General features: G+C 47.2%; 12 protein-coding genes across 12 annotated transcripts; 8 read left to right on the top strand and 4 right to left on the bottom strand.

Annotated features, from left to right (window-relative positions):
* The first annotated feature begins 791 nt into the window (after positions 1-791).
* On the top strand, positions 792-4,171 carry BKA55DRAFT_636419 (pyridoxal phosphate-dependent transferase). Its single transcript, XM_046197024.1, has 7 exons — positions 792-990; positions 1,036-1,405; positions 1,455-1,808; positions 1,865-2,408; positions 2,460-2,568; positions 2,619-3,472; positions 3,524-4,171. Exons 1-7 carry the CDS (start codon positions 829-831, stop codon positions 4,125-4,127), a joined length of 2,997 nt encoding a protein of 998 aa, XP_046054224.1. The 5' UTR covers positions 792-828; the 3' UTR covers positions 4,128-4,171.
* BKA55DRAFT_559093 (Alpha/Beta hydrolase protein) lies at positions 4,154-5,324 on the bottom strand. The gene has a single exon (XM_046191915.1). It carries the CDS (start codon positions 5,154-5,156, stop codon positions 4,218-4,220), a length of 939 nt encoding a protein of 312 aa, XP_046054223.1. The 5' UTR covers positions 5,157-5,324; the 3' UTR covers positions 4,154-4,217.
* Positions 5,325-6,760: 1,436 nt separating this feature from the next.
* Positions 6,761-8,098, top strand: BKA55DRAFT_660885 (endoglucanase I complexed with Epoxybutyl cellobiose; the record flags this gene model as incomplete). Its single annotated transcript, XM_046197561.1, has 2 exons — positions 6,761-7,369; positions 7,418-8,098. 2 exons carry the CDS (start codon positions 6,761-6,763, stop codon positions 8,096-8,098), a joined length of 1,290 nt encoding a protein of 429 aa, XP_046054222.1.
* A 375-nt stretch (positions 8,099-8,473) lies between these two features.
* On the top strand, positions 8,474-10,062 carry BKA55DRAFT_559091 (uncharacterized protein). The gene is made up of 2 exons (XM_046191914.1): positions 8,474-8,841; positions 8,896-10,062. Exons 1-2 carry the CDS (start codon positions 8,532-8,534, stop codon positions 9,618-9,620), a joined length of 1,035 nt encoding a protein of 344 aa, XP_046054221.1. The 5' UTR covers positions 8,474-8,531; the 3' UTR covers positions 9,621-10,062.
* Positions 10,063-11,589: 1,527 nt separating this feature from the next.
* BKA55DRAFT_559090 (BTB/POZ protein) lies at positions 11,590-12,692 on the bottom strand. Its single transcript, XM_046191913.1, has 3 exons — positions 12,504-12,692; positions 12,330-12,456; positions 11,590-12,278 (listed from the first exon to the last, which is right to left on the bottom strand). The coding sequence occupies exons 1-3, from the start codon at positions 12,632-12,634 to the stop codon at positions 11,742-11,744; spliced, it is 795 nt and encodes a 264-aa protein (XP_046054220.1). The 5' UTR covers positions 12,635-12,692; the 3' UTR covers positions 11,590-11,741.
* Positions 12,693-14,789: 2,097 nt separating this feature from the next.
* On the top strand, positions 14,790-15,722 carry BKA55DRAFT_559087 (uncharacterized protein). Its single transcript, XM_046191912.1, has one exon. It carries the CDS (start codon positions 14,876-14,878, stop codon positions 15,668-15,670), a length of 795 nt encoding a protein of 264 aa, XP_046054219.1. The 5' UTR covers positions 14,790-14,875; the 3' UTR covers positions 15,671-15,722.
* Positions 15,723-16,087: 365 nt separating this feature from the next.
* BKA55DRAFT_559086 (uncharacterized protein) lies at positions 16,088-18,068 on the top strand. The gene is made up of 4 exons (XM_046191911.1): positions 16,088-16,717; positions 16,794-17,215; positions 17,270-17,393; positions 17,451-18,068. Exons 1-4 carry the CDS (start codon positions 16,169-16,171, stop codon positions 17,871-17,873), a joined length of 1,518 nt encoding a protein of 505 aa, XP_046054218.1. The 5' UTR covers positions 16,088-16,168; the 3' UTR covers positions 17,874-18,068.
* A 121-nt stretch (positions 18,069-18,189) lies between these two features.
* Positions 18,190-20,291, top strand: BKA55DRAFT_559084 (uncharacterized protein). Its single transcript, XM_046191910.1, has one exon. The coding sequence runs from the start codon at positions 18,569-18,571 to the stop codon at positions 20,156-20,158; it is 1,590 nt and encodes a 529-aa protein (XP_046054217.1). The 5' UTR covers positions 18,190-18,568; the 3' UTR covers positions 20,159-20,291.
* Positions 20,292-20,988: 697 nt separating this feature from the next.
* On the top strand, positions 20,989-21,209 carry BKA55DRAFT_685948 (uncharacterized protein; the record flags this gene model as incomplete). The annotated part of the gene is made up of 2 exons (XM_046198874.1): positions 20,989-21,077; positions 21,131-21,209. 2 exons carry the CDS (start codon positions 20,989-20,991, stop codon positions 21,207-21,209), a joined length of 168 nt encoding a protein of 55 aa, XP_046054216.1.
* Positions 21,210-21,362: 153 nt separating this feature from the next.
* Positions 21,363-22,868, bottom strand: BKA55DRAFT_718958 (uncharacterized protein; the record flags this gene model as incomplete). The annotated part of the gene is made up of 6 exons (XM_046200949.1): positions 21,363-21,857; positions 21,918-21,948; positions 22,006-22,070; positions 22,120-22,237; positions 22,290-22,662; positions 22,725-22,868. The coding sequence occupies 6 exons, from the start codon at positions 22,866-22,868 to the stop codon at positions 21,470-21,472; spliced, it is 1,119 nt and encodes a 372-aa protein (XP_046054215.1). The 3' UTR covers positions 21,363-21,469.
* An 898-nt stretch (positions 22,869-23,766) lies between these two features.
* Positions 23,767-25,272, top strand: BKA55DRAFT_590752 (S-adenosyl-L-methionine-dependent methyltransferase; the record flags this gene model as incomplete). The annotated part of the gene is made up of 6 exons (XM_046195139.1): positions 23,767-23,973; positions 24,022-24,154; positions 24,213-24,336; positions 24,389-24,564; positions 24,617-24,792; positions 24,844-25,272. The coding sequence occupies 6 exons, from the start codon at positions 23,767-23,769 to the stop codon at positions 25,270-25,272; spliced, it is 1,245 nt and encodes a 414-aa protein (XP_046054214.1).
* A 121-nt stretch (positions 25,273-25,393) lies between these two features.
* Positions 25,394-26,758, bottom strand: BKA55DRAFT_503258 (major facilitator superfamily domain-containing protein; the record flags this gene model as incomplete). The annotated part of the gene is made up of 2 exons (XM_046186992.1): positions 25,394-26,432; positions 26,487-26,758. The coding sequence occupies 2 exons, from the start codon at positions 26,756-26,758 to the stop codon at positions 25,394-25,396; spliced, it is 1,311 nt and encodes a 436-aa protein (XP_046054213.1).
* Between the last annotated feature and the right edge of the window lie 130 nt (positions 26,759-26,888).

Genomic DNA, 26,888 nt, shown 5'->3' with positions numbered 1-26,888 from the left:
GGTACTCTGGCATACGGTAATCCAGCTGCAGCAATGACGATAGATCACCTATCACTGACAGGGCACTCAGCTCCTGTCTCACTATGAGCCTCCCTGTCTTGGCAGCCAAATAGAGATGGCTGCATCTTGACGGCCATCGTGGTTGGTTGAATCTGAGACACCGCTCGTAGCGAGCGGCTGAAGCCGCGGCACCGAAGATCACCTTCCTTCATCGGATTGATCGGCTTGCACTATTGAAAGCCACACGCGCTGCTGTCACTCGCTAGGCTAGGTCCCGATGCACTATTGTTGTCAGAATCTTCGCTGTCAACAGCTCATTGTGGAAACCTGATCTGGGGCTTTGACAGTTCGGATACTATGTTCCTATGGCAGCAAGATACAATTGGCAGAATTAGTCTTCAGTTCCTGAAGCACCGTACTGCCTATTCTTAATTGACCAATTCTTTCTCGGTATTGTGGTATGCATCATGACCTCAACGATTTCACATGGATGTTGTCTTTGAGGATCCCTTGCTGCAATTCCCGCCGGCCGGTTTCTTTCCGGCCTGCAGGTCTCAGTTTTCGTGAAGACAAGGTGCATATTGAACTCCACTACCAAGTCTTACAGCATTCCATGCCATGTGGTGAGACAATATTTTACGTACGAAATGTTGATCTTGTTCACGACTGTATCAAGGAAGAGATGCCATACGTCAGTTCAGCGAAGAAAATGTAAATACGTTGAGCAGATGAAGACTACATAAACCCGTGGTTAACTGGCTCTTTTCCCGCGCTCAAAGACTCGCTTTTAAAGTCTTCTAAATTATCAGAGTCAAGAAACCAATCATCATGCCTAAAGAAAACGACGATATCCGGGACAAGGAGTTCGATGCTGTTCACGCATACTTCATCGGCCCCAAGGGCTCTAACCTTCCTGACTTTAGAGCCAACATCAACACCATTCTCGATGAACTCCTCGCCGCTCGTCAAAGCTACCATCCCGAAGACCAAGTCCGACTCCTTCCCCTCTTCCCTCCTTCCAGCTAACTTCTCTAGGCCTTCATCTCCAAGGAATACCGTCGTTCCCCCGTATTCCTCAAAGCAAGATCTGATCTCCGTCTCGCCACCGAAAAGGTCGCACAACTTCTTGGCGAACACTCAGCTCCTTTCTGGTCACCCCGCTATGAGGCGCACATGTGCACTGACTTGACCATGTCGTCACTCCTCGGGTATTTTATGACCATGTTGTATAACCCGAACAATGTTGCCCTTGAGGCTAGTCCAATGACGACCCTTGTTGAGCTTCGGGTTGGGCAGCAGTTGTGTAAGCTTTTCGGGTACAATATCGATGCACAGAAATCTCCGGTTTCGTGGGGTCATATAACTTGTGACGGTACAATCGCTAATCTCGAGTCTATTTGGGTTGGTACGTATTCTCATCCTGGTTGTGCAGAAGTGGATGCTAACAAGGGTAGCACGAAACCTCAAGTTTTACCCTCTCAGTCTCTGCCTTGCACTGCGACGTGGAAAACTTCAATTCATCGGCGACAAATTCTACGCCACTCGATGCTTTCATGCATCCAAGAAGACACTCTTCAAGGATCTCCAAGGATGGGATCTGCTGAACCTCCGCTCCGAGGTCATTCTCGATCTTCCGAATGAGCTGAACAAGCAATTTGGTATCACCAGCAAGTTCCTCGAGAACGCCCTCAATGAGTTCAACATTCAGACCATTGGTCGCGAAGTTCTTGAGAGGGAGTTCCATGTCAAGAACCCGATCAAGTATTTCGTCAGCAAGACACGCCACTATTCCTGGCCAAAGGGAGTCGGTAAGTCATTCTTAACGACGATAAGAAGTATCATCATACTGACTAGACAATCATAGCAATTGCCGGTCTGGGCTCAGGCAACGTGATCGGCGTTGAGGTCAATAACGCCGCCCAAATTGACATTAAGGTCCTTGAGAATCATCTTGAAGACTGTGTCAAGACCAAAACAGCCGTCTTCGCAGTTGTAGCCATCATCGGATCCACTGAAGAGGGCGCAGTTGACAGACTCACTGATATCCTCCGTCTCCGCAAGAAGTTCCAAGAGGAACACGGGTTATCGTTCCTCGTCCATGCTGATGCAGCTTGGGGAGGCTACTTTGCCACCATGGTGAATCCCGATCGACGCTACAGCGTCGAGGACCAGCGATCTACTAAGCCTGAGCCTGAGTGGTACTTGGATCCTAAGACTGTTGAGGACATCAAGGCCATGGCTGATGCGGACTCGATCACTGTTGATCCACATAAGGCTGGGTATATCCCGTATCCTGCTGGAAGCTTGGTGTATCGTGATGGAAGGATGAGACATCTGGTTACATGGTCGGGCCCTTATCTTTCCCAGGGTTCTGCTGAGAACATTGGTGTCTATGGTGTTGAGGGCAGGTAAGATTCCCAGCAGCCCCGATATGTAGCTGCGGCTAAGTCACCTTCTAGTAAGCCCGGTGCTTCGGCAATGTCAGCGTGGTTCTCTAACTCAACCATTGGCCTTAACCATCATGGCTATGGCAAGTTGCTCGGCGAAGCAACCTTTACCAGCGCCAGAGTAAGCCTCCAAACTACTTCTCCCAATCCTCACGTACTAAGACTTCTTAGCTCTCTGCTCACTACGCAACCATGATCAACGACGACTTCATCTGCGTCCCTTTCAACATGCTTGCGGCCGAGAACAATGGTAGTCGAGGATTCCTCTCTAAACCCGTCGAAAAACAACGCGACAAGATTCGAGATCTCATCATCGGAAAGAAAGACCACGAAATCTTCGCCTCCAAAGACGCCATGAATATTATCCGAGATCTCGGCTCCGATACCAACATCAACTGCTTTGCACTCAACTGGAAAGACAAAGATGGCAATCTGAACACTGATCTTGAAGAAGCGAATTATCTTATGAAGAGAGTCGTTGATAGACTTTCTATCACTTCAGCCAACACCGATCCCACCGAGATCCCAATCTTCCTGACGTCGACGCAGTTCCTTCATGAGGACTATGGGTCTTGTGCTCATAAGTTCATGGAAAGAATGGGAGTTGGAAAATCTGACCAGAGTCTTTTCGTTATCCGAAACGTGGTTATGAGCCCATTCCCGACTCGTCAGAACTTCATCGATAAGTTGATGGGTGAGTTTGAGGAAGTCATCCGCGATGAGGTTGGCAAAGTTCGAAAGAGGAATGACCCTGGCCAGAAGAAGGTTCAGTTCCTCGTTCAGGGCTCACCTGGAGCCTCTGAGGTATTCCTGTCTTTCCAGGCTTCGTTCCATAGTGCGACCAAACGGCAGCAGATTATCCTGTCAGCTACTCTTGATAGCACCTTGAGAGGCTTTCATAAGGAGCTTACTGGGGGTAGTCAGGATAGTACTGTTATGCTTGAGTCGACTGAGAAGGTCTTCATTGAGGACGTCGTCGAGGTACTCGGTAGTTTGGATGTGATCATGTACGAGAAGGGAACCAAGTAAGTGCTTCCCTGACGATGGATACTTACCACAATACTAATGCTTGGCAGGAAATACCATCAGAGAGATGGAACCATCACTCTCAACTCAGTAGTCAAGAGTCGCCCTCTGAACTCCATCCATCGCGATATTGACTATCCCGCCGAGTTCATGCCCTTCTACTTGTACGGCAACGAGAAAGAGATTCACTGCTCACACATGCTCGTCAAGTCTCCCAACATTTCCCTCGCAGCCAACAACATAACCTTCAACCCAAGCCTTTCCTCCGAGATCAATCATCGCCAATCCGTCTCTGAGCTTCTCGCAGAGGGTCTGATCCTAGGTCTCTCGGAGATCCCCGAGGATTCGATGCAGCCTTTCGCTGAGAGGAACCAAGACCTGGCAGAGGAGTTCTTCTTCCGTCAAGGCCAGACTTTCAAGGTCAAGATTTGGAAAGATCCTAAGGGTGCTGCTGCACATGGACCGGGCTTGCTTGATGATCTTGGACGACATTTGTATGAAGGAGAGATGACACTTGGTGAGAATGTGTTTGTGGATGCTGAGGGACCGAATGCGGATAAGCTGAAGGATAGAAAAATTGAGTCTGATTCTTGGCAGAGAAAGTTGGATGAAGTTGGAAGCTTGTTGGATGGCACTCACGTCAACTGTCAATAAGTCAAGTCCTTTGGGACTATGGAAGTGCTTAGACGAGATTTGGGGATTTTAGTATAGATTTTAGCTCGATCTATATCGCATTTTGTTCTCTCAAATCTGCTTGGTTCCTGGGTCTGATTTTGATAGCATATCCTTCATAGCCACTGTGAACTCTTCCACCTTGGTCACCAAACTCAGATGACTCTCCCCTTTCATGACTCTCAGTTCCGCACCCGGCATAAGCTGAACTGCCTTTTCAGAAACTCCAATCGGAACATTGACATCCAAGTCTCCATGCCACATTATCATCCTTCCCTTCTCAACTTTGACATCCTCCAGCTTAAACCCCCAATTGCTTCCAAACAACCGCGCTTCCCACGCAGTTGCATAACCGCCCTGCTTCATAGCCTCTCTCGTAGCCCGCCCTATAGACTTTCTCAAGTCCGGATGAGTCTCCCATACTTCTTTGTCACTGGCTGATCGAGCACTTATGTCTTTGTCCATCATCTCCTCCAACTTCTCTGGGTGTTTGGTGTCTCGCGCTGTGTTCCCCAACACTCTATCGGTAATCCAGCCCACGATTCCTGTAGCGTATGGTGCTATGTTGAACATGACTCGTGTGATGGTAAGCATTCCTTGCGTAGAGAAAGACATTGGCATGACTCCTGCCACAGTCCCGATGCCAACTAGGCGATCTTGGGGGAGATCTTTCAGACAAGCAATAGCATAGGGTCCACCACCGGAGACACCTAGTACCGCGAACTGTTTGATCGATAGAATATCCGCTAACTCTATGATATCTTTGGGATAGTCGAGAATTCTTCTGTTTTTCTGAAATGTCGAGTCGCCGTACCCTGGTCGCGTTGGTGCAATGACGCGTACGCCATGTTGAGCTGCAGCGGTGTTGATCACGTATCCCTCGTGATGAGACCCCGGAAAGCCGTGGAGGTAGAAGAAAGTGGGTGCATTGGATTCTTGGGATCCATAGACTGTATATGAAACCTTTCTCCCGTCGGCTAAAGTGGCGATCTTGTCTTGGTGGTCATCCATGTCGCGTCGTTGCAGATACAGCCAAGATACTAGGGTCTTGAGCACGAATTGTCCGACAAATATTTTCGGAGGGTCTTTTAGATGGTTCTCTGGGAAGGCGCTCGCTCGGACTGATCCTTCGAAGGATCTCTGATTTAAGTTTGTTAATGAACTACTGGCAGTTGACAAAAATACAAGACCAAGAAATGCGAGAATTGCATCGAGATCACGTGTCAAATGGAACATTTGAGTTGCACAAGCAGACCAACCAACAGCTCACTCAGCGACTGCCCACTATTGACTAGCTGTCAAAACATGCACTTATTTCCAAACAGGTACTTGCTCTAAGCTTCACCAGATGAAAGATACAGCAAGCAAGGGATACATTCTTTTCGGGCCGTCTCGAAATTGTTCTTAACTTCTTGCTCCCTAGCGGTACGTCCTTAGGTACAGGGTAGTTTGGCCCGAGAAGCCGACACTGATACCATGGGGAGCGGAGCTGAAGGATATTCCTTGACGTATCTGAAGTTCCTTGCAAATTGTAGCTGATCGCACTCTCACATTTCAGCTGATGGCGATGCTGGGATGAACAAGGCAGATGCTGGCCATGAGCCGCATCCCCCCACGCTGACGTAATGACTCAAGCGTCGTTTATCCCGTATTTGCAGGATCCCGCTGCAGGAACAAGATAGCTAATCTATGAGCTTAAATTACTCGTATGTCAACTTATTCTTTTCAAGTATCCCCAACAGATTTACGTAGGGTTGATAAAATGCCAAGTCGGACATGAAGGTATCACCAAGACTTCTTCTCAATATGGTACGACAACATTTACCCGCGACCGACCATCTTCATCTCCATAAGGTTCAACTATCTGCGCCCAGACTCTTAGTTGAAACTCATCGCCTTGCCGAGAATATGGGTTACGGCCCGGCAGCTCTACGAGCGGAATGATACCCTCCCGTGTCTTCATCTCGGCGAGACTCTTTTTATCCAGGGGGGAAGTTTAAATCATTCACATGACTCTCCATTTCAACGGCTGATTACATCCCTTCCCGACGGTCCGTTGCCCTTAATCGCCAAGTAATTCCGTTTCAATGTTCGCTTCCAAAATGGTAGGTGGGAAAATCTGGAGAAATTCCCACTCAATCATTAATGTGATAACTCGACAAGGGTTCTGAAACCCATGAAACTTTAATCAATCACAGCCTGAGCTATATCGTCGCGGTATTTCGGCCCGCGCTCCTCGGCCGCACTAATCGATGACATGGGTCAAGCCCGCGAAACTATTTGAAACTCGGTACTTGTTTCTTTATTGGTTGGCTTGGCATTTCCAATTAGGAAAACGGAGGGAGCGGAGATATTGGGATCTTGATTGGTTAGGGTTGTATAATGTCGGAGTCGTGACCTGAGATTTCGGATCAGTATGGTTGAGCTTCCGCGAGGACCTTCATGGCATTGATTTTCGGGGTGAAGCCTAAAGTGGAAGACCCCTATCCGTAAAATGGTGGACATAGAAAGAATAGATATAAACCGAGTTCCGGCGGCTCTTCATGATGTTTCTCATGCTCTTCATCTCGTCATTCCTTCGAACTCTCAAGTCAGATCTCTGAAAATCATTCACTATGAAGTCTCTCTCACTCATCCTCTCAGCCCTGGCTGTCCAGGTCGCTGTTGCTCAAACCCCCGACAAGACCAAGGAGCAACACCCCAAGATCGAGACCTACCGCTGCACCAAGGCCTCTGGCTGCAAGAAGCAAACCAACTACATCGTCGCCGACGCTGGTATTCACGGCATCCACCAGAAGAACGGCGCCGGCTGCGGTGACTGGGGTCAAAAGCCCAACAGCACAGCATGTCCCGATGAAGCATCCTGCGCCAAGAACTGTATCCTCTCTGGTATGGACGCAAATGCTTACAAGAATGCTGGTATCACTACTTCTGGCAACAAGCTTCGTCTTCAGCAGCTTATCAACAACCAGCTTGTTTCTCCTCGAGTCTATCTACTTGAGGAGAACAAGAAGAAGTACGAGATGCTTCACCTTACTGGTACTGAGTTCTCTTTCGATGTTGAGATGGAGAAGCTTCCTTGTGGTATGAATGGTGCTTTGTACCTTTCTGAGATGCCTCAGGATGGTGGTAAGAGTACGAGCCGAAACAGCAAGGCTGGTGCCTACTATGGCGCTGGATACTGTGATGCCCAGTGCTACGTCACTCCTTTCATCAACGGAGTTGTAAGTTCATTCTCTTCACACAAGCAATGATTGTACTGACTTTCGTAGGGCAACATCAAGGGACAGGGTGTCTGCTGCAACGAGCTCGACATCTGGGAGGCCAACTCCCGAGCTACTCACATCGCTCCTCACCCCTGCAACAAGCCCGGTCTCTACGGCTGCACAGGCGATGAGTGCGGCAGCTCCGGTATCTGCGACAAGGCCGGATGCGGCTGGAACCACAACCGCATCAACGTGACCGACTTCTACGGCCGCGGCAAGCAGTACAAGGTCGACAGCACCCGCAAGTTTACCGTGACATCTCAGTTCGTCGCCAACAAGCAGGGCGACCTCATCGAGCTGCACCGCCACTACATCCAAGACAACAAGGTCATCGAGTCAGCTGTTGTCAACATCTCAGGCCCTCCCAAGATCAACTTCATCAACGACAAGTACTGCGCTGCCACTGGAGCCAACGAATACATGCGCCTCGGCGGCACCAAGCAGATGGGTGATGCCATGAGCCGCGGTATGGTTCTCGCCATGAGCGTCTGGTGGAGCGAGGGTGATTTCATGGCCTGGCTGGATCAGGGTGTTGCTGGACCATGTGACGCCACTGAGGGCAATCCCACGAACATTGTCAAGGTCCAGCCTAACCCTGAAGTGACATTCAGCAACATCCGAATTGGAGAGATTGGATCTACTTCATCGGTCAAAGCTCCTGCTTATCCTGGCCCTCACCGCTTGTAAAACACCAACAACACCGATGTTCAGTATGGATCCTTAGTGTCCACTTGCTGTGAAGCTATTGGAGCACATATGCAAAACAGCTGTCCACTAGCTTGACACGTATGTCGGGGCGAAAAAACTCTTTCTAGGATAGGAGAACATATTGGGTATTAGGGACTGTATATAAACGATAGCATTTTCAGAGTATATTATTTTCAACATTTTTTATTTCATGACTATCGTCAACACCAGATCTTGATTTAGTACCCGATATTAACCGTCCCGAGTGGCTTGCATTAGTGGACTCTTCAGCATCATCCATGTACGTCATCTTCACGTGTGCCTGAATTATCGCTGATCAAGAGCTAATCCAAAGTCAAAAAACGTCATGGGTCTTCTTGCTTCCAACAATCAACATCAACTTCATCTCAGCCACTTGGAGCATCGCGTTCCAATGCCGCGCTCATTATCGGCCGTCTCGTCTCTCGAGATTCGTGATCTTAACAGAGATCAGATTCGTTTCTACCATCCTGGTTATCTGAAACCGTTGAATCTGCTTTTTTGCCTCCCGCGTGTCGACTATAACCCGACAGAGGGAGCTTTTGGCGTGCATTATTTGACGGCTCTTACGGCGTGTCAGATCGTCGCGAATAATGCATTTGAGAAAGGATACCTAGCGAGAGATGAGAGAGGAAAGGAAAGAGTATCTGACGATGAGACGATACTGCTGCAGCGAGATTATTGGTTCTTTGTCGAAGGCGATGGTAATGACGAAACCTTCACTCATAAAACTGGGCATCCTTACTGATACATTACAGATCGATATGCAATTGTCCCAAGCTTTAGAGACTGGCAATTTCCTCATGACAGACTACCTGAATGGTGGAGTGTCCCATCCTCTCGAACATCACTCTATGCAAAGCGCTGCGCCGTCACGAACACCAGTTATGCTTTTACATGGGCACATCTGATTCCCAGAGAAGAACAGAGTTGGTTCAGCAAAAATGGCATGGGCCTTTATGGCGGTGGATCACATACTATCGATGACCCGCATAATATTTTACCGCTCAAGGCGGATCTCTACGTTTGCTTTGATCAAAGCGTCTTTGCTCTTATTCCAAAGCAAAGTGGACAAGCCAACGGTGTAGAAGCAAATAATCAATATGTTCTTCACGTACTCGATGGCAGGGAAGCAGAGTTCACAGCCTTATACCAGAACAGACCAGTTGAAACACTCGTTGAAGGAAGTCGAGAATATCTCTTTGCGCGCTTCGCCTGGTCCATCTTCTCATTCCTAAAGCCCTTCCTTACATCTGGCGTCGGACGAAGAGTCGTCAGATTCCGCCTCAGAGCATCTGATGACGACGCTGAGGAGGAGCACCTTATCTCTGAAATGCAGAACGTCTTCCTCGATTCTAGAAAACTTGAATCGCTGTATGGCGGGGGACATCGACGGAAGACGGTATCGCTGGAGGATTCTTATGTGGATGTTGAGGATGAATGGGACGATGAGCATCCAGGACGGACTGAGATGGAAGGGTAGTGTGATTTTTTATGAATTATGTATTTGGCCAGCGCGAGGTGATTGCTAATGATTTGTCTGATTTAGGAGAAGAAGGCGGTAGTCTTTAATGACTGTATTTGTTTCATTTGGCTTTTAATGATATTATGAAACGAGAGTAGTGATACCTGGGTCTGGCATATGTGATGTTGCTTTCAGTCCGTCTAATCTGTGGGCATCTTCCACTAATCTCCCTACCCATCCAAATTACATCTGGACTACCATAATGTACGACAAAATCTGATTGATGGAGGAAGAGAATTCCGCAAGACCTGCGAGGTGAAACAGATGAGTGTAAGGGGAAGGCGATATTAGAAAGAAAGGGTCTTTCTGCTATAAGAAACGACGATGAGGTACTGACTATTATGCATCCTCTTTCCATGTTGAGGCTGACATGTGTATTATGAGTAGAGCGATAGTGACCTAGATATTCTTCGACTTTATTTGCGTCGGTCAAGGCAAGATACAAGATACGCCGTAAGATCAACTGAGACCTCTCAATCTTGTGAAGTATCCCCTTGTGATTCCAACCTTCTACTTTCTGGTGTTTCTAATTTCTAGAAGATTACGAGCAGAGTTATGGTAGACTATGAGTCTTACTCCCAATATGGGGAATCAGAAGCATGAAATGGGTCACTGATACCTCCCGGCGGTAGAGATACCTCTGCTCTGACTGCCAACAGAATACCGGTTTCTCCGGGCCCGGTTCCGAACGCATTTCGACGATGGTGAATGTATCAGTAGAAAGGAGTGGGATGACGAGCAGTATTTGATATGCTCACCTCGTGTCCTCGGGTATATACTAAAAGAAAAGCAATGAGCTCAACTTCAAGTATCCTTCCTGAAGTATGTTCCTCAACAAGACAGAAAGGACGTGATGGGCCGCCTCAAGTTGGCTGATGATGAAGTCCCCAAGTCTAAAAAAGGGCAGTAGATATATGGATGAGATATTCCTCGAATTCTGATGCTTTATCTAAAAGGTGTTGACGGTACTGGACCTCGTTATGAGTTACACATGAACGAACCCCCACAGGGATGATGAGGACGAACTGGCTCTTGATACTGACGATATCATTCCTGATAAAGGCAAAGGACTTATTATACTTCTTTACGGTAATTTCGACCCACCACCGCACCATCTCAATCTAAACATCAAATAGGCCCTCCAGGGGTTCGAGAGACATCAACGGCTGAGACCATCGCCATGGTCACAGGCAAAGCATGATTCTCAGTAAGTGTAGCTGCTGTAGGCACCCAAGCAAAGCATGTTAAGTCCAACCTCGGGAGAATCTTTGCTCTGGCGACCAAATGACAAGCAATTTCTCTCATGTACGTATTTAGATATCACACAGCCTGAAGTTTTATTCTCCTTTTCAGCTAACTCATGCTCAGCGACGAGGCGGGCTTATTCCTAGAGAGCCGTGGGCGAGGCAATAAAGTTCTGTCCACAGACAAGAACGCACTGTTATCGGATATGTGAATCGCGGCCGAACACCTCAGAAGCGTCACCAACTCTATCCGTGATCGAAGAATTTCTTCGTGTTCTGGAATACTACCAAGGAATTATGTTCTTGACCACAAACCAAATTGCCGAGTTTGACGCCGCGATACCTTCACGCTTCCATCTAGCGATCAAGTACGAGAGTTTGCAAACGACACAGATGGAAGCTATTTTCAACAGCTTTCCCAAGGATCTCAATGAGAGAAACATCATCAAAGACTAGCTCGACGGCAGCGTATATAAGGAACAGCTTGATGGGCGCCAGATTCGCAACGTGGGTACCACAGCTCTAGGTCTAGCACGAGCAGAGTCACGTTCTGGTGGAGGACCGAAATTGAACAAAAAGCATATAAAAGAGCTTTTGGCAACATCAGTGACCTTAAGAGGGATTTCAATACGCAGATGCAGAGGTATCTCGATGGTCAGTCTGGTTGTTGACTTGATGTTGATCTGTAATGCTACTACTTTCTTATAATTTCCCCTCATCTCAGTGAATTGTGTCTCAATTGTCTGCTTTTGGGCAAAATATGCGACCTGTTCGATTGGGCTATGTTTGACCTATGCTTCCTGACCAACTAGGCTATGAGAATAGCCATCCATCTTCAGGCAACCTTGGAGGGATTCCAGTCTGGTTGATGACGAGAGCAGCACGGACAATAGCGAAGCTCTCCTGAGAATTCTCCGCGGAATCTTTTCTTGCATGACGGGCACTCATACTGGGTCCGAAACCCCGACGACTTGCCACAAACAAATTGGATAAGATCCGCTGTGAAATGCGGCGCCGTTCTTATGAGTTCACAAAAGCCATCCTTCCCGATTAACTCGTCAATGTTCTTACTAGCAGTCTCCACAGCGATGTCGCGAAGTCCCGGGAGGACCGACTCGTAGGCAACAGCAACAGCAAGTGGAAAGTCATCCATGCTCCATCCGGTGGTTACAGTAATCTCAAACTTCTTCTTTGACTCCGCCATGAGGGCAGGAATGTCGTACTTGTCGGCAATCTGCCACATCTGGGCGTCAAACACCATACTCGAAGTGCCGTAAGTGTTGCTGTATTCAAATGAATAGATGAATCGGAGCATTGCTTCAACGACACTTGGGTCGAAATCTTTAATGTCGATCTTTCTCTCGGAACTCTCCTACATACTATAAGCGGATGACCATTCATGGACCTGGGGAGCATGTAGTACCTTCCAGTCGCCATTCAGCGCTTTGGCAAAGCATTTGGAGTGGGCAGACAAGATGACCCGGTGAGCCTTGAACTCCTGACCATCGCAGGTAACAGTGACGTCGGAGAGCGCATCACTATTGTGGTACCTAAGCGTATGTCAGAAGAGCTGACTGGAATCAGTAGATCATCTTACTCTTTTAGAGACACGAGGAATTCCTCTACTCCTTGAGGCGCCATCTTAAGGTGGAGCGGAGTGCTTGGGGATATGCTAGATGGAGAGACAGTCTTTTCAACTTTGACACTGACGCGATTCTTCTTTTTCATCTCCAAAGGACTTAGCAAGCGATGTGGTCATTCAGAAAGATGAGATATGTTGTTATGTAGGAAAGGTGAACTGATATTCGAGACGTATTCCTGGCTGCCTGTATGTGACTACCCGATCTGCCACCTGAGTGGTTGGCCTCCCGCATAACTTATGGCCGGCCTCCCACAGACGGCGAGCTCAACACTTCTCCTCACTAGACCCTTCGGCCATAGAGTTCCTTGCAACATGCTTCAAAATTGTGCACCATATTCTTCGCCACTGTATCCGTCGGCTTCACGCATCACTATGCTACTTTGGAAGTTTAATGCGTCATACATACGCGGAATAATCACAATCACATGGAACTCGTCTTGATCCCTCGCCGCGTTTTTAAAAGAGGATATTTTAATTGCATAGTAGCTACATGGTCTCCATTCTGCTACATAATCTTTCCGTTCCTCTCGGGCGTTAGCCACTGTCGGCATCCCCTGCTCGTGTGCAGGAATTGACCCGATGGAGCATGTAGCAACCAGTTGACATGCCGCTTCTTCTTTCTCTTTTCCTCGATCAGGCAGCAAACGTAATGCAAACATTCAAGATCCTAGAAAGTTCCGCCGTAGATAAAGAAATAAAATGGGATCTAGGTGACCTGCTGTTTATTTAATTATTGCGTGACCCTATTGCTTGACCCGCCAGCGTCTCTTATTATATGCATGGTCGGTCTCCCATCAGAACGTACTCGTGACTCCTAACAACAGTTGAAGCCCAGAACTCTGACGCCGAGTGTTATAACGTGGTCTCAATGATTTCTTCGAGACTCACAGTCTCTTTCGCATGCCAACCTAAACGCGAACCTGCAGGGGAATAATGTGTCTCCCCGCGGGTGGGCTACAAGAAACTACCGATAAATCCTGTCACTTGCATTGGTCTAAGTACCCTTGTACCTTAGTGGTCTTGCTAGCGGTTGACAGGGACAAGCGGCAGATAAGGTTCATGAAAAGTTGGGTGACGTTGAACTCTGCACCTATTAAATCCATCGGAAGTTGGTCCGGAACCTAACACTTGACAAGAGATATAAGCGAGCGTGTGGGCGGGGTTTCAGGGCGTGACAAGGTTGATCAGTTGATGACTCTTTTCGAGATTTACAGGGTCAGGTCAATTCCAGAACAATGATTGTAACAGACAGAGTTGAACTGCCATAAGCACGGTTATTATAATATCATACTAACATTAACTAACGGCACATAGAACGATTTTGTTTTATCATAAATATATTTGTTAACATCCATTATCTAAGAGATAAAATACATATTTTGATTGGTCTCAGGGACCTCGTCAACCCGGTTAATCAGTGCCTGCATTGCCAGCAAAGCAATGTCCCTTGATGCTAACCTTTCCGGGACTTAAAATGAAATTATTAAAAGTAGACAGAAAGAAGATATTAAAGCCCAAGAAGTCAAGAGACAGAAACCGGGGAGAAATATAAAGAAGTAGTACTAAATCAAGAAGCAGAAGAGCATATATCGCAGTCCAGATCCGTAGTCTCTCAAAAAGCCAGGAGCAACATTCTGCACATCAGGGCTCGATTCTCATTTCATCGTATTTGTCGTTGTGTTTGGAAGATTCAGAGAACAATTGCTGGGAATTGAGACTTGTAGTAGGAGTGAAGGGTCAAGAGAATCAGAATAGAGAAGATCTACTATTCTATTCATAGTGTATTGAGATAGCCATAGAGAGTAATCTCTTCGTGCTGTGTTATCTCCTTGTGGTGAGGAAGATGGATGTTGTTTAATAATAGGCATGCTGAGGGGGGCTTCCGTTAGGTTAGATCCGCGAGTAGTAGAGATGGTATTTGTGGTCATCATGTTGTTCGAGGAATGTTTTCTCTATCTTCTGTGATATTTGCATGTCAGGTTGCATCATATTTTAAAAAAATATCGAGAAATGACCCGGCCTAATATACAGGCCGTGTTGAAAGTTATCAGAGAATTTACTAACGTTTTGGCGGGGCATCAGGCCTCAGGTTTGCGGTGAAGACCCTGCCTGCACCACTAGCGCACCACTATCATGTGTATTGTGTCAGGCGTACGTCACTGGCACGGCAGGGTTCACCCGCTACGAAACCAGGGTCCTGGAATCCCCGTTGACGAGTCAGATCAGCGTTCCGCAGCCATTCCCCTTCATCCTACCGATCCTAAAATCACCGAATTTATTTTCTGAGAATAATCAGTTTAGAATTTCTCTATATTTACCCTTTCATTATGGATGACACAGCATGCACATGGCCTGCCTGGAAGTTTGGTATGAAGAGCGAAGATCTATCTAACAAGCTTCACGACAAGTACAACACTTATCTTGCGCCAATCCAAAGCCCCAAAGCCTTTTATCACGATATCTACGAAATTGCCCATACCGCGCATTCTCCAGCCGAATTCCATCATCTAGCCCACGATCGAAGACAACAACGACTCCACGAACTGAACGAGGCTCTTGAATCTGCAAGTTTCGAGATTATTGGCAATCCGAACCTCATCGAGACACCTCAGTGGGAGCATGCTATCCAGCTCTTCCGTACCAACTCGCTCGATTCCCTCGTTCAATACTTTGCTTCATACCTTCCCCAAGACCACCGTTGGCACCCGTTGCGTCAAAACTCTGTCCTGTCAGACGCTGATGGCAGTGAGGGTTTACACAAAAGACATACCTCTGATAGTACTAGGAAAGCAATTCAAGTAAGTAGAGGCGCAGGAATTCCCAATGGTATCACGTTTGAAACAGGTGAGCACAAACGAGGAGAAATGCACAACGAGAGTGCACGTCGCATGGCGAGACCCAGTAGAAACCTACGTTCTAGGGAAGTTGGCTTTGAATGCACCCACTCAACCGCACAGAAAAGAGCCTCGTTCGATCATCATACAAAGTCAAAAGGAACCATTCTAAAGTTTTCTCCCAAGAACCCGCTATCCCCAGTGGGTCTCAAAACTCATGCTGCACTTGGTCATGGCGCTGGAGGTGGTAATGGAAGTAAAGTCGGGTTAAAGAGGAAACGAGCTTGAACGAACAAACATCCATAACGACTCTTTGTACTCGTATATTCATACAACTAATTCAATAAATTCTTTTAACAAAAAAGCTACTTTTCTTCTTATATATTGGTATTTCTCAATGTCTGTGATGTCGAAATGCGGAACATGAACTCGGACCAAAGCAAAGCATGTCCTTAGTGTCACCAGCATGTCGGTATGGGCATCAAGGTCATTCATGTCCCGAGTAATCACATGGGATGTCGATTCTTATTGTTACTATTGATTCACAAGCTGAGTTGAGCACATGTGTAAATTTACCTCGGCGTAAACAAGCAAAATATTAGCAGAATTCGTCCCAACAAAACGCGATTAGTCGATCTCAACAAAATCGAAGGGTCACAGCAAACTACCACTTTGCTTTTCGCTTATATACTTATCACCAGCAGTATTGTTTATTCTTCGAAACCTAAGTCCAGAAGCAGCTAATCTTTTAGAGAATTACACAACGACGAACACTGCCCTGATGTAATGGCGGGAACATCACTATGGGATTACATCTTCATGCGTGCATCTATCTTGGTCTTACATCTCATTGCGCCCCTGAGCGTTGTCGGCTCTCTCGTCCTATTACTAGTCCCCCTCCCATTTCAGATTCCGAGGCTTCTCAAGGCATGGCTTGCTCTTGAAGCACTTTTCTATCTGGTCATATACCTACCGCTTAACAACCACCTCCAAAAGCCCGCAAAACATCCTACTCCGCCGTGCCGAGCCGATCGCCAAAGGTTGTTCCAACAATGTCACGATAATATTCCGGACGCAGGCCAGTATCTGAAAAGGTGGTTTCGAGATGCGCCAGAGCATGAAATCAAGCGTGATAACGTTAAAGACTTCTTCCGCTGGGGTTTTTTTAACATGGAGGAATATGATTCGACATATGATTCGGAATTAGAGGGGTATATCGAGAAATTGGAGGAGCTGCTTGGGAAAAAGTTGGAGTTTGGCAGAGGGAATGCGAAGTGCCTGCGCATGACTCTTGATAAGGTCGAGATGCTTCATCGAAGTTTGACATGGTACCTGGTGAGTCTCTAGAGCAGGATTAGCATTTCACTTGACAAATGCCACGGATCACTGACTTTGGCTCTCTACTATTCAGTGCATATTTGTTGTCGACACGATAGCGTCTACTTATCTACACTGTCATTCCTTCAGCTTTCACCGAACATCGTTCTCCCAATTCTTTACCGTTTTCCCGCTTCGGCCCTTAACTCTTTTTACGTCCTATAAATCTCCTGCCAAGAGCCTTACCTATTGGCACCGTCCACACACTTCCAAAACAAGGCTGCCCATTCTATTCATCCATGGCATCGGCGTGGGACTCTATCCGTACATAGATTTCCTAGCTGACATTAATGCCGCCGAGAGTGCAGATGGAGATGTTGGGATCATTGCTATCGAGATATTGTCAGTAAGCTCTCGCATCACATTCCAGGCTATGTTGAAAGAGGAAATATGCGAGGAAATTCATCGTATATTGTCTACACATGGGTGGAAGAGTTGCGCCTTGGTCTCTCACTCGTAAGTACCATGGGGTGACTTTCAATCAAAATGACTAATATTTGAGCCCGGAAGCTATGGAAGCGTTGTTGCAGCACAGTTACTTCGCGACCCCAAGATCTCTGTGAATATCGGCCCTGTTATATTCATCGATCCTGTATCCTTCCTGCTGCATCTGCCTGATGTGGCCTATAATTTCGTAAGTCAACAAGGAATTTGACCCCGCCAGTCGATCTCACTAAACCTCTTTCTCCAGATATGTCGACGCCCAAGTCATACCAATGAACATTTACTCTCCTACTTTGGTTCGAAAGACATAGGTATAGCTCATACGCTATTTCGGCGCTTCTTCTGGGCCGACAATCTACTGTGGAAGGAAGACCTACAAAATCGCCCTACTGCTGTGGCCTTGGCCAGTAGAGACAGTATCATCGATACGAAATCAATTCGGGCGTATCTTGTTGGTTCAAGCGATTGGACGCAAAGGCCAACTAAAGCGACAGGAGAAAGTCCAAGAGATGGTAAATTGGACGTGATCTGGTTTGAGGACTTAGACCATGGACAGGCATTTGATCACAAGACGACAAGGCTGCGTCTCGTTGAGACTGTTCGAGCATTCTGCAACCAGACGAAAACATTGTATCCTGAAGTCGGGGTAGAAGGGATTGGCAAGAAGTGACTGGATGGTCTGGAGTATATCGGCTTTATGTAAGGACGCGTGTTGGTTGAAAGAGCCTTTAGGAGAATTCTCTGCTTTGAATCATCAGTGGTTACCGCTGGTATGTATCACAATGACGCATCGGACTGTTTGCCTATGTGCCTATTGTTTTCCAGCACCTATATGCTCTTTTTCATCTCAGTGTTTCATCCTCTTATGCTAACCTGTTTTGGAGAGATCAGGCAGAACATGCGTGGTAGGTAATCCAAATTACATAACACTTGCCTCAGTTCCTCGCTTGAGACTAAGGGTGAAATCGTCCACAATATGTACCATTGCTCCCGTACGTAGCTCACTACAACCTGATAGTCCTGCGTAGCACTGTATGCAAAATCCCTTGTTTATTGGCGCCTTGTCGATCGATTGGATCGGGGCCTTTGGAAGCCGCTGTTGAAAGCCAGGCCCATATTATTGGTAGATCGTCTCTGTTATAGTGGGTATGCTGCCTGGGCTTAGTTATGCTTACCGCTCCTCTCCTTCGTCGCAGAATCAAGGTTCTTTGAGCAGACTTGTCCATTTCAAATTGCTTTGAACAATATTTACTTCTAAAGGTCGTCTTCTAGGTCCACTGACTGTCCTCTATGGGAATTCCTGCTTCTTCTGCCTCTACACACATCCAATCAGCCTTCTGATCAATCAGACGTCCCAATACTAAGATGACCGAGACTGAACGAAATCCGTGCTCCAGAGCTCAGGATGATACGTCTAATACAAAACCGAAACTAGACACATTTCACCTATTTAGGTATCTCCCGTATGATCTGAGGCATTCGATCTACGTCCTCGCTACCCCTCGCCGGGTCGTTCGTGTAGAAGAAGGGCCAGTTGATATCAAGGAGAAGCGGGCTTGGATCGACCAAGATTACGACAGCTATTTCGACTACGCATTCGAAAAGTTTTACAATCAGATGCTAGTTGAAATGCCGGATCTGAAGCTACACGCCGACCTGGCAGGTTTCGCACATAACTGGCGACATAGAATTCCATGGGCAGCATATAATGACTCATACAAGCAGACATGCTTAGAAGCGTACGGGTTCACTTCCAACCGGCCTCTCTACGAACCTTGGCAGCCGTCAGAGGAAACACCACGCATTCCCACGGACTGGCTGGTCGACTATCCTGAACTCGCATTCGAATTGACCCGCAAATCTTGTTTGTACAGCGACGCCGAGATACCTGTGTTTTTGCATGTATGCTCAGAGTCACGACAAGCGCTCGTTGACTGGGGCTATCGACTCTTTTTCGCGACACGAACAGCCGGACCAAGGACTTGGTTCCATCCCGGCCGAGATCGTCTCTACGTCCCTTATACAATAGAATCTTTCCCTCGAGCGGATGATAGCGATTACGGATCTGGCCTTCCGGGGGAGGCTCACACGCCATATCCGTGTCTTGAGCCTGGCTTGCTACTCTCAGGTTGCCACTGGGACATAGGACAATATCACGTGGATGATTTGAAGCAAGTCAAGAACGTCATCCTCGAAAGGCCCTCGATAAGTACGGATCAAGACCTTTTGGTCAAGGATCTTCAGTCTATTCTTCCTCTCCTTTCGGCTCTTGACGACCTGTTTCTTGAGGACTGGGGACTGGAAGACTTTGGGATTTGGTTTAACGTATTCCGTGGTTCGCACACTGTGGAAGTGAAGACACCTGCCAGCTCCGTTGCTTGCATCCCTGTTGAAGATATTGATGCTATAGGATATGCTTTTTGGCAGCGTTCCCTATTACTTAATGATGACAGGATAGGACCATTGTGTTACACCGGATATCGGAACAGCCATTTCAACCAACATCTGACGAGCGCGTCTCGATCTCAACCCTACCATCCGGCGCACGCCGAATCAGTAAAAGCTCAGCTTCTTGCATGGAGGTCCGAGCTTGCAACAGCCCAAGCTCAGAAACCACGGATCCCTACTATTTGCCACGTCAATCTCTGCCCGGAGTCTTGCTCCGAGGTTTACATGGCCAACAGGCACAGGCTCTGGAAGGCTCTCAAGTCTCTTGACGATGAGCAAATACAAGAACCGGACTTTCGATCAAGATTCTCACAACAGATGAACGATTGTCCGTCTCCTTTTAGGATCAAGTGGAGGGATCTAGATTGGGGCGTCGAGTGGCCAGAGGCAGTTGAAACTGCCCGATCAACTGATGCAAAAGGGATCGATTGGCACATGGAAGGTATACTCCAGGCTTGGTATTTAAACCGGACTGATATTTTGGAACCTCAGTTTGTGGAGCTTTAATTGGCTTTTGGCTTCGTTTCTCTCTGGAGTAGCGAACCTCTACCTGCAGCGGTACTGGATCGGCAATTCGATCCTGGATATAGCAATAGTGCACTAAAACCAAGTCTAGCAAGTAATAGGTACATAAGTAGCTTCTAATAGTTTAAATTAATGAATCCTATAAAGGAAAGTTGTCTTCAATATCTTGGCTTAGTTGCTTACTATAACCTGTATTTTCAATTTAGCTAATTCTAAAAGCTATTAAGATATAGCTATTACTTTTAAGCTGCTAAGCCAGGGAGGCTTATAGTAAGATAACAGCTAAGGATGCTATCAATAATCTTTGATCAGCCTCCTATCTGCAGCTGTATTATGGTATGTCAGATCCATTAATATGGTGGGCTATCAAGGTCTTCCACGTCAATGTGATACAGTTTTCTGGGGTTCGTGGAGGTCTAAGGGTGAAAATATTGCTATTCGCTGTGGCGGAAATTCGCAGTTTGGACGAGTGGGGTATCCACGGTTTCCCTCAGCTGATCGATTGCCTGGGGCCAACGACCAACAACAAATACAACAACCAACATGCATTGAACCAGGCAGCAACCCCTCATTTCAAGGTAATTTATACAAGAAGGGCCTACCCATGGCTGGTCATCACTAACTGAGCAACCCATATTCGCGCTCTGGAAATGTTAGTGGTGACTACCCGTAGGTACGCAATCGTATACGCGAGGAGAAAGTGTAACAATTGAGAGCCAGCTCTATGATCAAGATAGCGAGAATTGAATGCAGAAACGGATATGGTAACCAGGCCGATCAAGTTATCTCTTCTACCTCGCCAAGTTAACAAAATGGCTACTGCTCAAACTCTTGCAGTCGTAGATATCCCTTGTCTTCATCACTTGCCCGACGCTGAGGACTTCGCAGACTCGCGGAATGTGTATGCCTGATGCCTTCATGTGATCTTTGTGCTAGTGCTAACTGGACGTGTAGCTCCAATAGTCTTCCCCAGCCTGACGAACAGCCGGAGATATCTGGCTCTCCGGTATTCCGAGATGAATATCTTCTATAAGGTGGCGTTCAACAAAGGCCACCCAAGTGCGCTCCAACAGGTGATTATCTGCCAGCAACCACCACCAAAAGTGCATCTGCCCCACTGATACACGTACAGTGCACCAACGTGACGCATAACCTCAAGGGCCTTTTAATTGTGATAAACGTGAAATATTAAGCTACTATACACAATCCCCAAAGTAGTGGAAGCTGCTCACCAAGCACCATTGGTCACATCATTCCCGGCGTCTGGCAAAGGTGATGAAGGCGCTGACATCTTTATACAGCAGCCCATCTTGTAGCCGCAGATGTTGGACCTCCCTCTCCTCCATCATAACTGATATTAACCTGATCAGTCCTGACTATGCCTTCCTTGGGACTCTCTGGCCTGGACGAAGTAGTGCGGGATATCTTGTCGGGATCGACCATGTTTTCCTCACTCCCTTCCTTGCCTTGAATGGTAAAACCGTAAGTATCAACCTTCTTTCTTGGTTTGTCTTGGAGCTCAATGCCAGGTTGCTGCTGTCCGCTTTGCTTGCTGTAGTCTTCGTATTGGTGCTTACTAGAACCTTTCTTGGTGCTCCAGATGTTGCGTCCCTTGAACATCTCAAGAATGGGTTGAAGCACTGGTATACAGGCTGCTATGATGATCAGATTGCCTTCGACACTTTGAAGTTTGTAAGTTACTTGATGGCTTTTCGTGTGCGAGCTGGATGAATTCACTTACGATGTCCAATACAGAGGGTCGCATAAATCGTCTAAGGCTTATTATTAGTGCCCGAGTTCGAATGGGTGAAGTCCTGAGAACGACCTACAGCTAACGTCTTGACTGGCTAGTGTTGGAACTCCTGTTGCTTTAACAATTCCAATGGCGCCGCATCTACATGTGTAAGTCCAAAAGCTAGAGGCCATGATAGACTCGCACTTACACCACTCCCATGCCAAGTGCAAGACTTAGTATTAGCTTTTTCTTTAAAGGCATGAGTAGCTTCCAAAGAGTAATTGCTGGGTACACGGCAAGGTAGAAGTCCAAGAATGCAGATATTGCTAGCAAATGGTCAGTTCATGTATCAGGGCCTGATGAGACTTGAAGCCTAACAACTTGCCCAAAACGCCAGCCCCTCCAGTTTAGATGGTGCTAAGCAGTTCCGTGGCATTGCCAAGGTCCACAGGGCCCTTGGAGGACTGCATTGCAAAAGCAAGGTGGTGACCATGGCCGTGAGAGAGAGACAGCAAATTATGCCCATGCTCCACAGGATTACCAGGTGCATTTTGTTAGGCATGAGAAGTCTGGCTAGTAGAGCGATGACGGCGAGTTTAGGGAACCCGAGTGTTTCGATTCCTGGGACATACGCGGCCATCATCCACTTGATAGTGTTTTGTTTCTGTTCTAGGTTCAAGACATCGAAGTGTTTGCCATTGCCCCAGGATACAGACATCGTAACGAAAATATTGGAAAGAATAGCGCATATCTGTTGTAAATTGGTCAATAGAGAGATCATGTGACAAATAGAGGACTTGACGGGTAACTTACAATTGACAGAATGATGAAATAGTCGTCGATGAAGAGCGCCCGATGGACAGCTCCACGAACGAAGAGGCGAGCAATCACAAAGAGAAGCGCCAAGACTGTGAATGTCCAGCAAACTGCAATTATCATTGGTCCCTTGTCTTCCATGTTGTCGAAGGTTTCAATTCAGGTGCAATAGCGCTAGAATATGGCCGTCATATTGAGAGTGTCTGTTCTTTGCAACATGGTGTCCTTCACCATTTAACAAAAACAAACAGTGACGGAGTCATCCTTTTTTTTTTCGCATATAATTAATCTCTCTTGTTGGTTGCCTGTTGCATCATGCTTGATGTAAACCAACAAACAAACCTCGCCTCGGGGATAATTTACAGGGTGCAGAGCTATTGTCGACCCAACACCGTAAGGTAGATGCCATGCAGTTGAGATGTGATATCACACATGTGAGACAACTTGCAAACCTCGGACCTCTTACCCCGGACACTTGACCTGCACTCAAATGCTAGGTCAGGAGTGGTTCCGTGAAAGTTCATTTCAGCCTCGAGTTCAGACCACACATATATACTCATTCGCCTACACCTAAGAGAACCCAAAAAGAACACCAGTTTTTTTTTTTTTTTTTATCTCCTCAAGAGTTGCTAAACAAGCTGCGTTGAGGAATAAACAATTTCATGACATTCCTTTTTTAGCAGCACAACCAACAGTAAACATGGGTACAACCAACATGTTTGTGGAGTCGGACAACCTGTTCCCTGTGCCACTTTGTAATATCATTGGTGGCTGGACTCGGGAACATCATTGACATGATGAGAAAGGCCTGGAAAGACTTGGCATCGTACGTGCAGGCCAGAACCAACAAACATTACCCTGTCCGACGGACCAACCCCTCCAATCATCGCCATATCACCTGGATAGTGGCTAACCGAGATACCTTGGTTAAATATAAGTGGAACTCGACTGTTTGTTTGCCAGACGTATATCCCTTTGCTGTTACTCCTGGGAGTTTTCCTGTTCTTCATTCCCACGAAACTTGCCTACTACCTGCGCCATGGCTGATTCGGTCGATCTCTCGTTTGCAACGCGTCCCGGAAATATCGATGCCGTAGGAGACCTGATTCAGGAGTTATCCACTCTCCAAAGAGATCTTAATCATGGAGACGAGAACATCCGGCAGACGATGCTTGTCAAAGCTCGGACCCTCGTCCACTCTCTTCAGACACCCCGCGAGATCATGGTACAGCATACATGGGCTGACGTACGTTGATCTCGTTGTTAGATGGTCATACAAGCTGACAACTGGAAGCCCGGATTAAATGCAGTACTCATCACTGGAGTTGACATAGGACTCTGGAAGCTCATGGTTAAGAACGGTGCTGATACGGCACAAAAGGCGGAAGACCTTGCGAGATCTCTAGGCATAGATTCCATTTTACTAGGTCAGTCAGTATTTAATTTCATCATGCATCAGCTATAGTTAACATGTGGTGCTGATAGGGCGTCTCTTACGCCATGCTGCCGCCATGGGACACCTTGAAGAAGTCGCGCAAGACGAGTACAAACTTTCGAGTTTCACCAAGTCATTGAGTCTCGATGTCATTGGTGATGGTTATCTTGCTCTGTAAGTAGTACTGATAAATCATCCCCACGGCCAAGTTAATGATATCTCCAAGACTCGGCGGGATTGGTCGCAGCCCAATCGAGTTTTACAAGTTTCTCCGGCAGACCAAGTGGAAGAACCCAACTGATGCGACTCACACTGCCATGCACGTGTCTTATAACACAAAACTGCCGAACTGCTTCGAGTATTTGCGGTCTATTGGACTTGGCCCTCAAACAAATAATCATAGTGCGTACACCTGCAGCCCTTAGATGCAAGTATATATACTCACCCCGGACAGTGGGCGGCTACAGACAAGGTCGATTGCCCTGGATGCATGCATCGATCTATCCTGTTGAGGAAACCCTTTTCCCAAAATTGGACGAAGAGCCTGATGCCCCGCTACTAGTCGATGTTGCAGGAGGCCTTGGTCACGATATACACGAGTTCAAGAAGTTTTATCCCAATCACCCGGGAGTGAGTTTCACATGTGACGCAAACATAGCCACTACTGACAATTTGACCAAGAAATTGATTCTTCAGGACCTTCCAGTCGTGATCAACGACGTGAAGGATATCGATCCCTCGATAGAATTGATGCCGCATGATTTCCTGACCGAGCAACCTGTCAAGGGTGCTAGAGCATACTTCATGCACTCGATTCTCCACGATTGGCCAGACGACATATGTCAAAAAATCTTGGCTCGTCTAGCAGAAGCCATGAAGCCTGGTTACAGCAAACTTCTTATCTTCGAGTGTGTTATTCCACGCACAGGAGCCTACTGGGAGGCTACAGCTGGTGATATTCTCATGATGACGCAGCTTTCAGCTCTCGAGCGTACAGAGGATAATTGGTACCAGCTGATTGAGGGAAGCGGGCTGAACCTCAAGATCGTCAAGTTTTGGAAGTGTGGAGTTGCTAGTGTTGAGAACCTTATTGAATGTGAGCTTGTATAGAGTACTGATATCCATAGTATTTGAGTGTTTGGGACTATGAGATGTGCTTTGGTCATGAATTACATTGACGTGTTACTAACATGTCGCATATATGATGTTTGGCTGTTGATCTTATCAGAGGCTAAATTCGATCGCTCCTCTCGAGCGGACCCTTGTGGTCGTTGTCTCTGGGGATAGCCTCCTCCTCGCCACGGATCTTGGCACCTTCAGCATCCAGGCCCCAAGTAACAATATCAGGATATTTCCGAACATAAAACCACATCCCCATAATAGCCACGATACTTCCAACGCTAAACGCAGCAGCCAACGGGAAACCAACAGGATATCTTGGTGAATCACTAACCCGCCAAGCACGAAGTGGGATAGAAGCATGTCCAGCATAAACAAGCGTAACAGCAATAGCCACCAAAATAGACCTCACTTCAGGCTCTTTCCTCAGTATCTCCGCCAACCATGCGAGAAGGGCATAGCCCCAAGCAGCCGTAGCAAAAGTGAGAAAATAGAAAGCCATGATAGTCCGCCACGAATCGGGCCACCCGGAAAGAACCGAGGTCGCGATGAGTTGCAAAGTGGCGGCGCCGACGCTGACTTGCCAGCGCCAGGCTTTCCAATCACTGAGGGCGTTAAGACCAATGTTGCAGACTATACTTATAGCGTAGCCACCAAGTGGGATAAGGTTGACGGTGTAGACTGAGTAGCGGGGTGTTCCGTCGGCGTTTTGGAGACCTTTTAGGAAGAGGAGGAAATATGCGTTTGCGCGTTGACTCCATGCGAATTGAAGATAGCCCGCGAGGAAGAGATATGAGAGCGGGCTGAGGACGAGAAGTTTCATTTTTTGGACAAGGGCTTTGAAAGGGATGATTCTGGAGGTCTTGACGCCGCTGTCGCTCATTCGAAGACGACACAGTTTTCGTTCAGATTCGGACAGCCAAAGAGCTCGGGTGATGGCAGGCGAGTCTGGAATGATGACAAGACCGACGAGACCCCAGAAAATAGTCATTATACCACTGATAATGAAAAGCCACTGCCAACCAGCAAGACCAGACACGCCGTTGAGGTTTCTGTAGAGAGCGGCTTGGACGATGCCGAGAAACATGTTTCCTGCTACGCCGCTGACGCCAAAGATGGCCAGTCGTTTTCCCAGCTCCTCGGGACGATACCTAGCAGTAAGTTAGTAACGTATGAAGCTGGAGGATTTCGATTAGTGATCATACCAGTTGAAGATCAAGTTCACGATGCCAGGCCACGATGTAGACTCAAAAACACCGAGGAAGAATCGTAGCGCAAAGACGGTCTTCGCATTTGGAGCTCTATAGGTGAAGAGTGTGAATAAACCCCAGACAATCTCACAGAGCGGCAGGAATAACGAGGGTCGAACGCGAGTCTGGATGAGTTGTGATGGGACGATGAAGAGAGCGTATCCGATGGAGAAGTAAGTCGTAAATTCCACCAATTCATTGCCGTAGAGTTTTAGGTCCTCTTTCATCCCTGAGACATATGCAGCTGTCGTCGCGGATTGATCCATATCCTATAACCGTCAACATCACTTGAAAGAGTATCAGTTGCGAGTTAATACCTTGAAAAGACCTGCAATGAACGCCCAAACCAGTAATAAG

The sequence above is a fragment of the Fusarium redolens genome, assembly GCF_020744475.1.
Source record: "Fusarium redolens strain MPI-CAGE-AT-0023 chromosome Unknown BKA55scaffold_3, whole genome shotgun sequence".
Taxonomy (NCBI): domain Eukaryota; kingdom Fungi; phylum Ascomycota; class Sordariomycetes; order Hypocreales; family Nectriaceae; genus Fusarium; species Fusarium redolens.
This window is presented reverse-complemented; position numbering and strand designations above follow the sequence as displayed.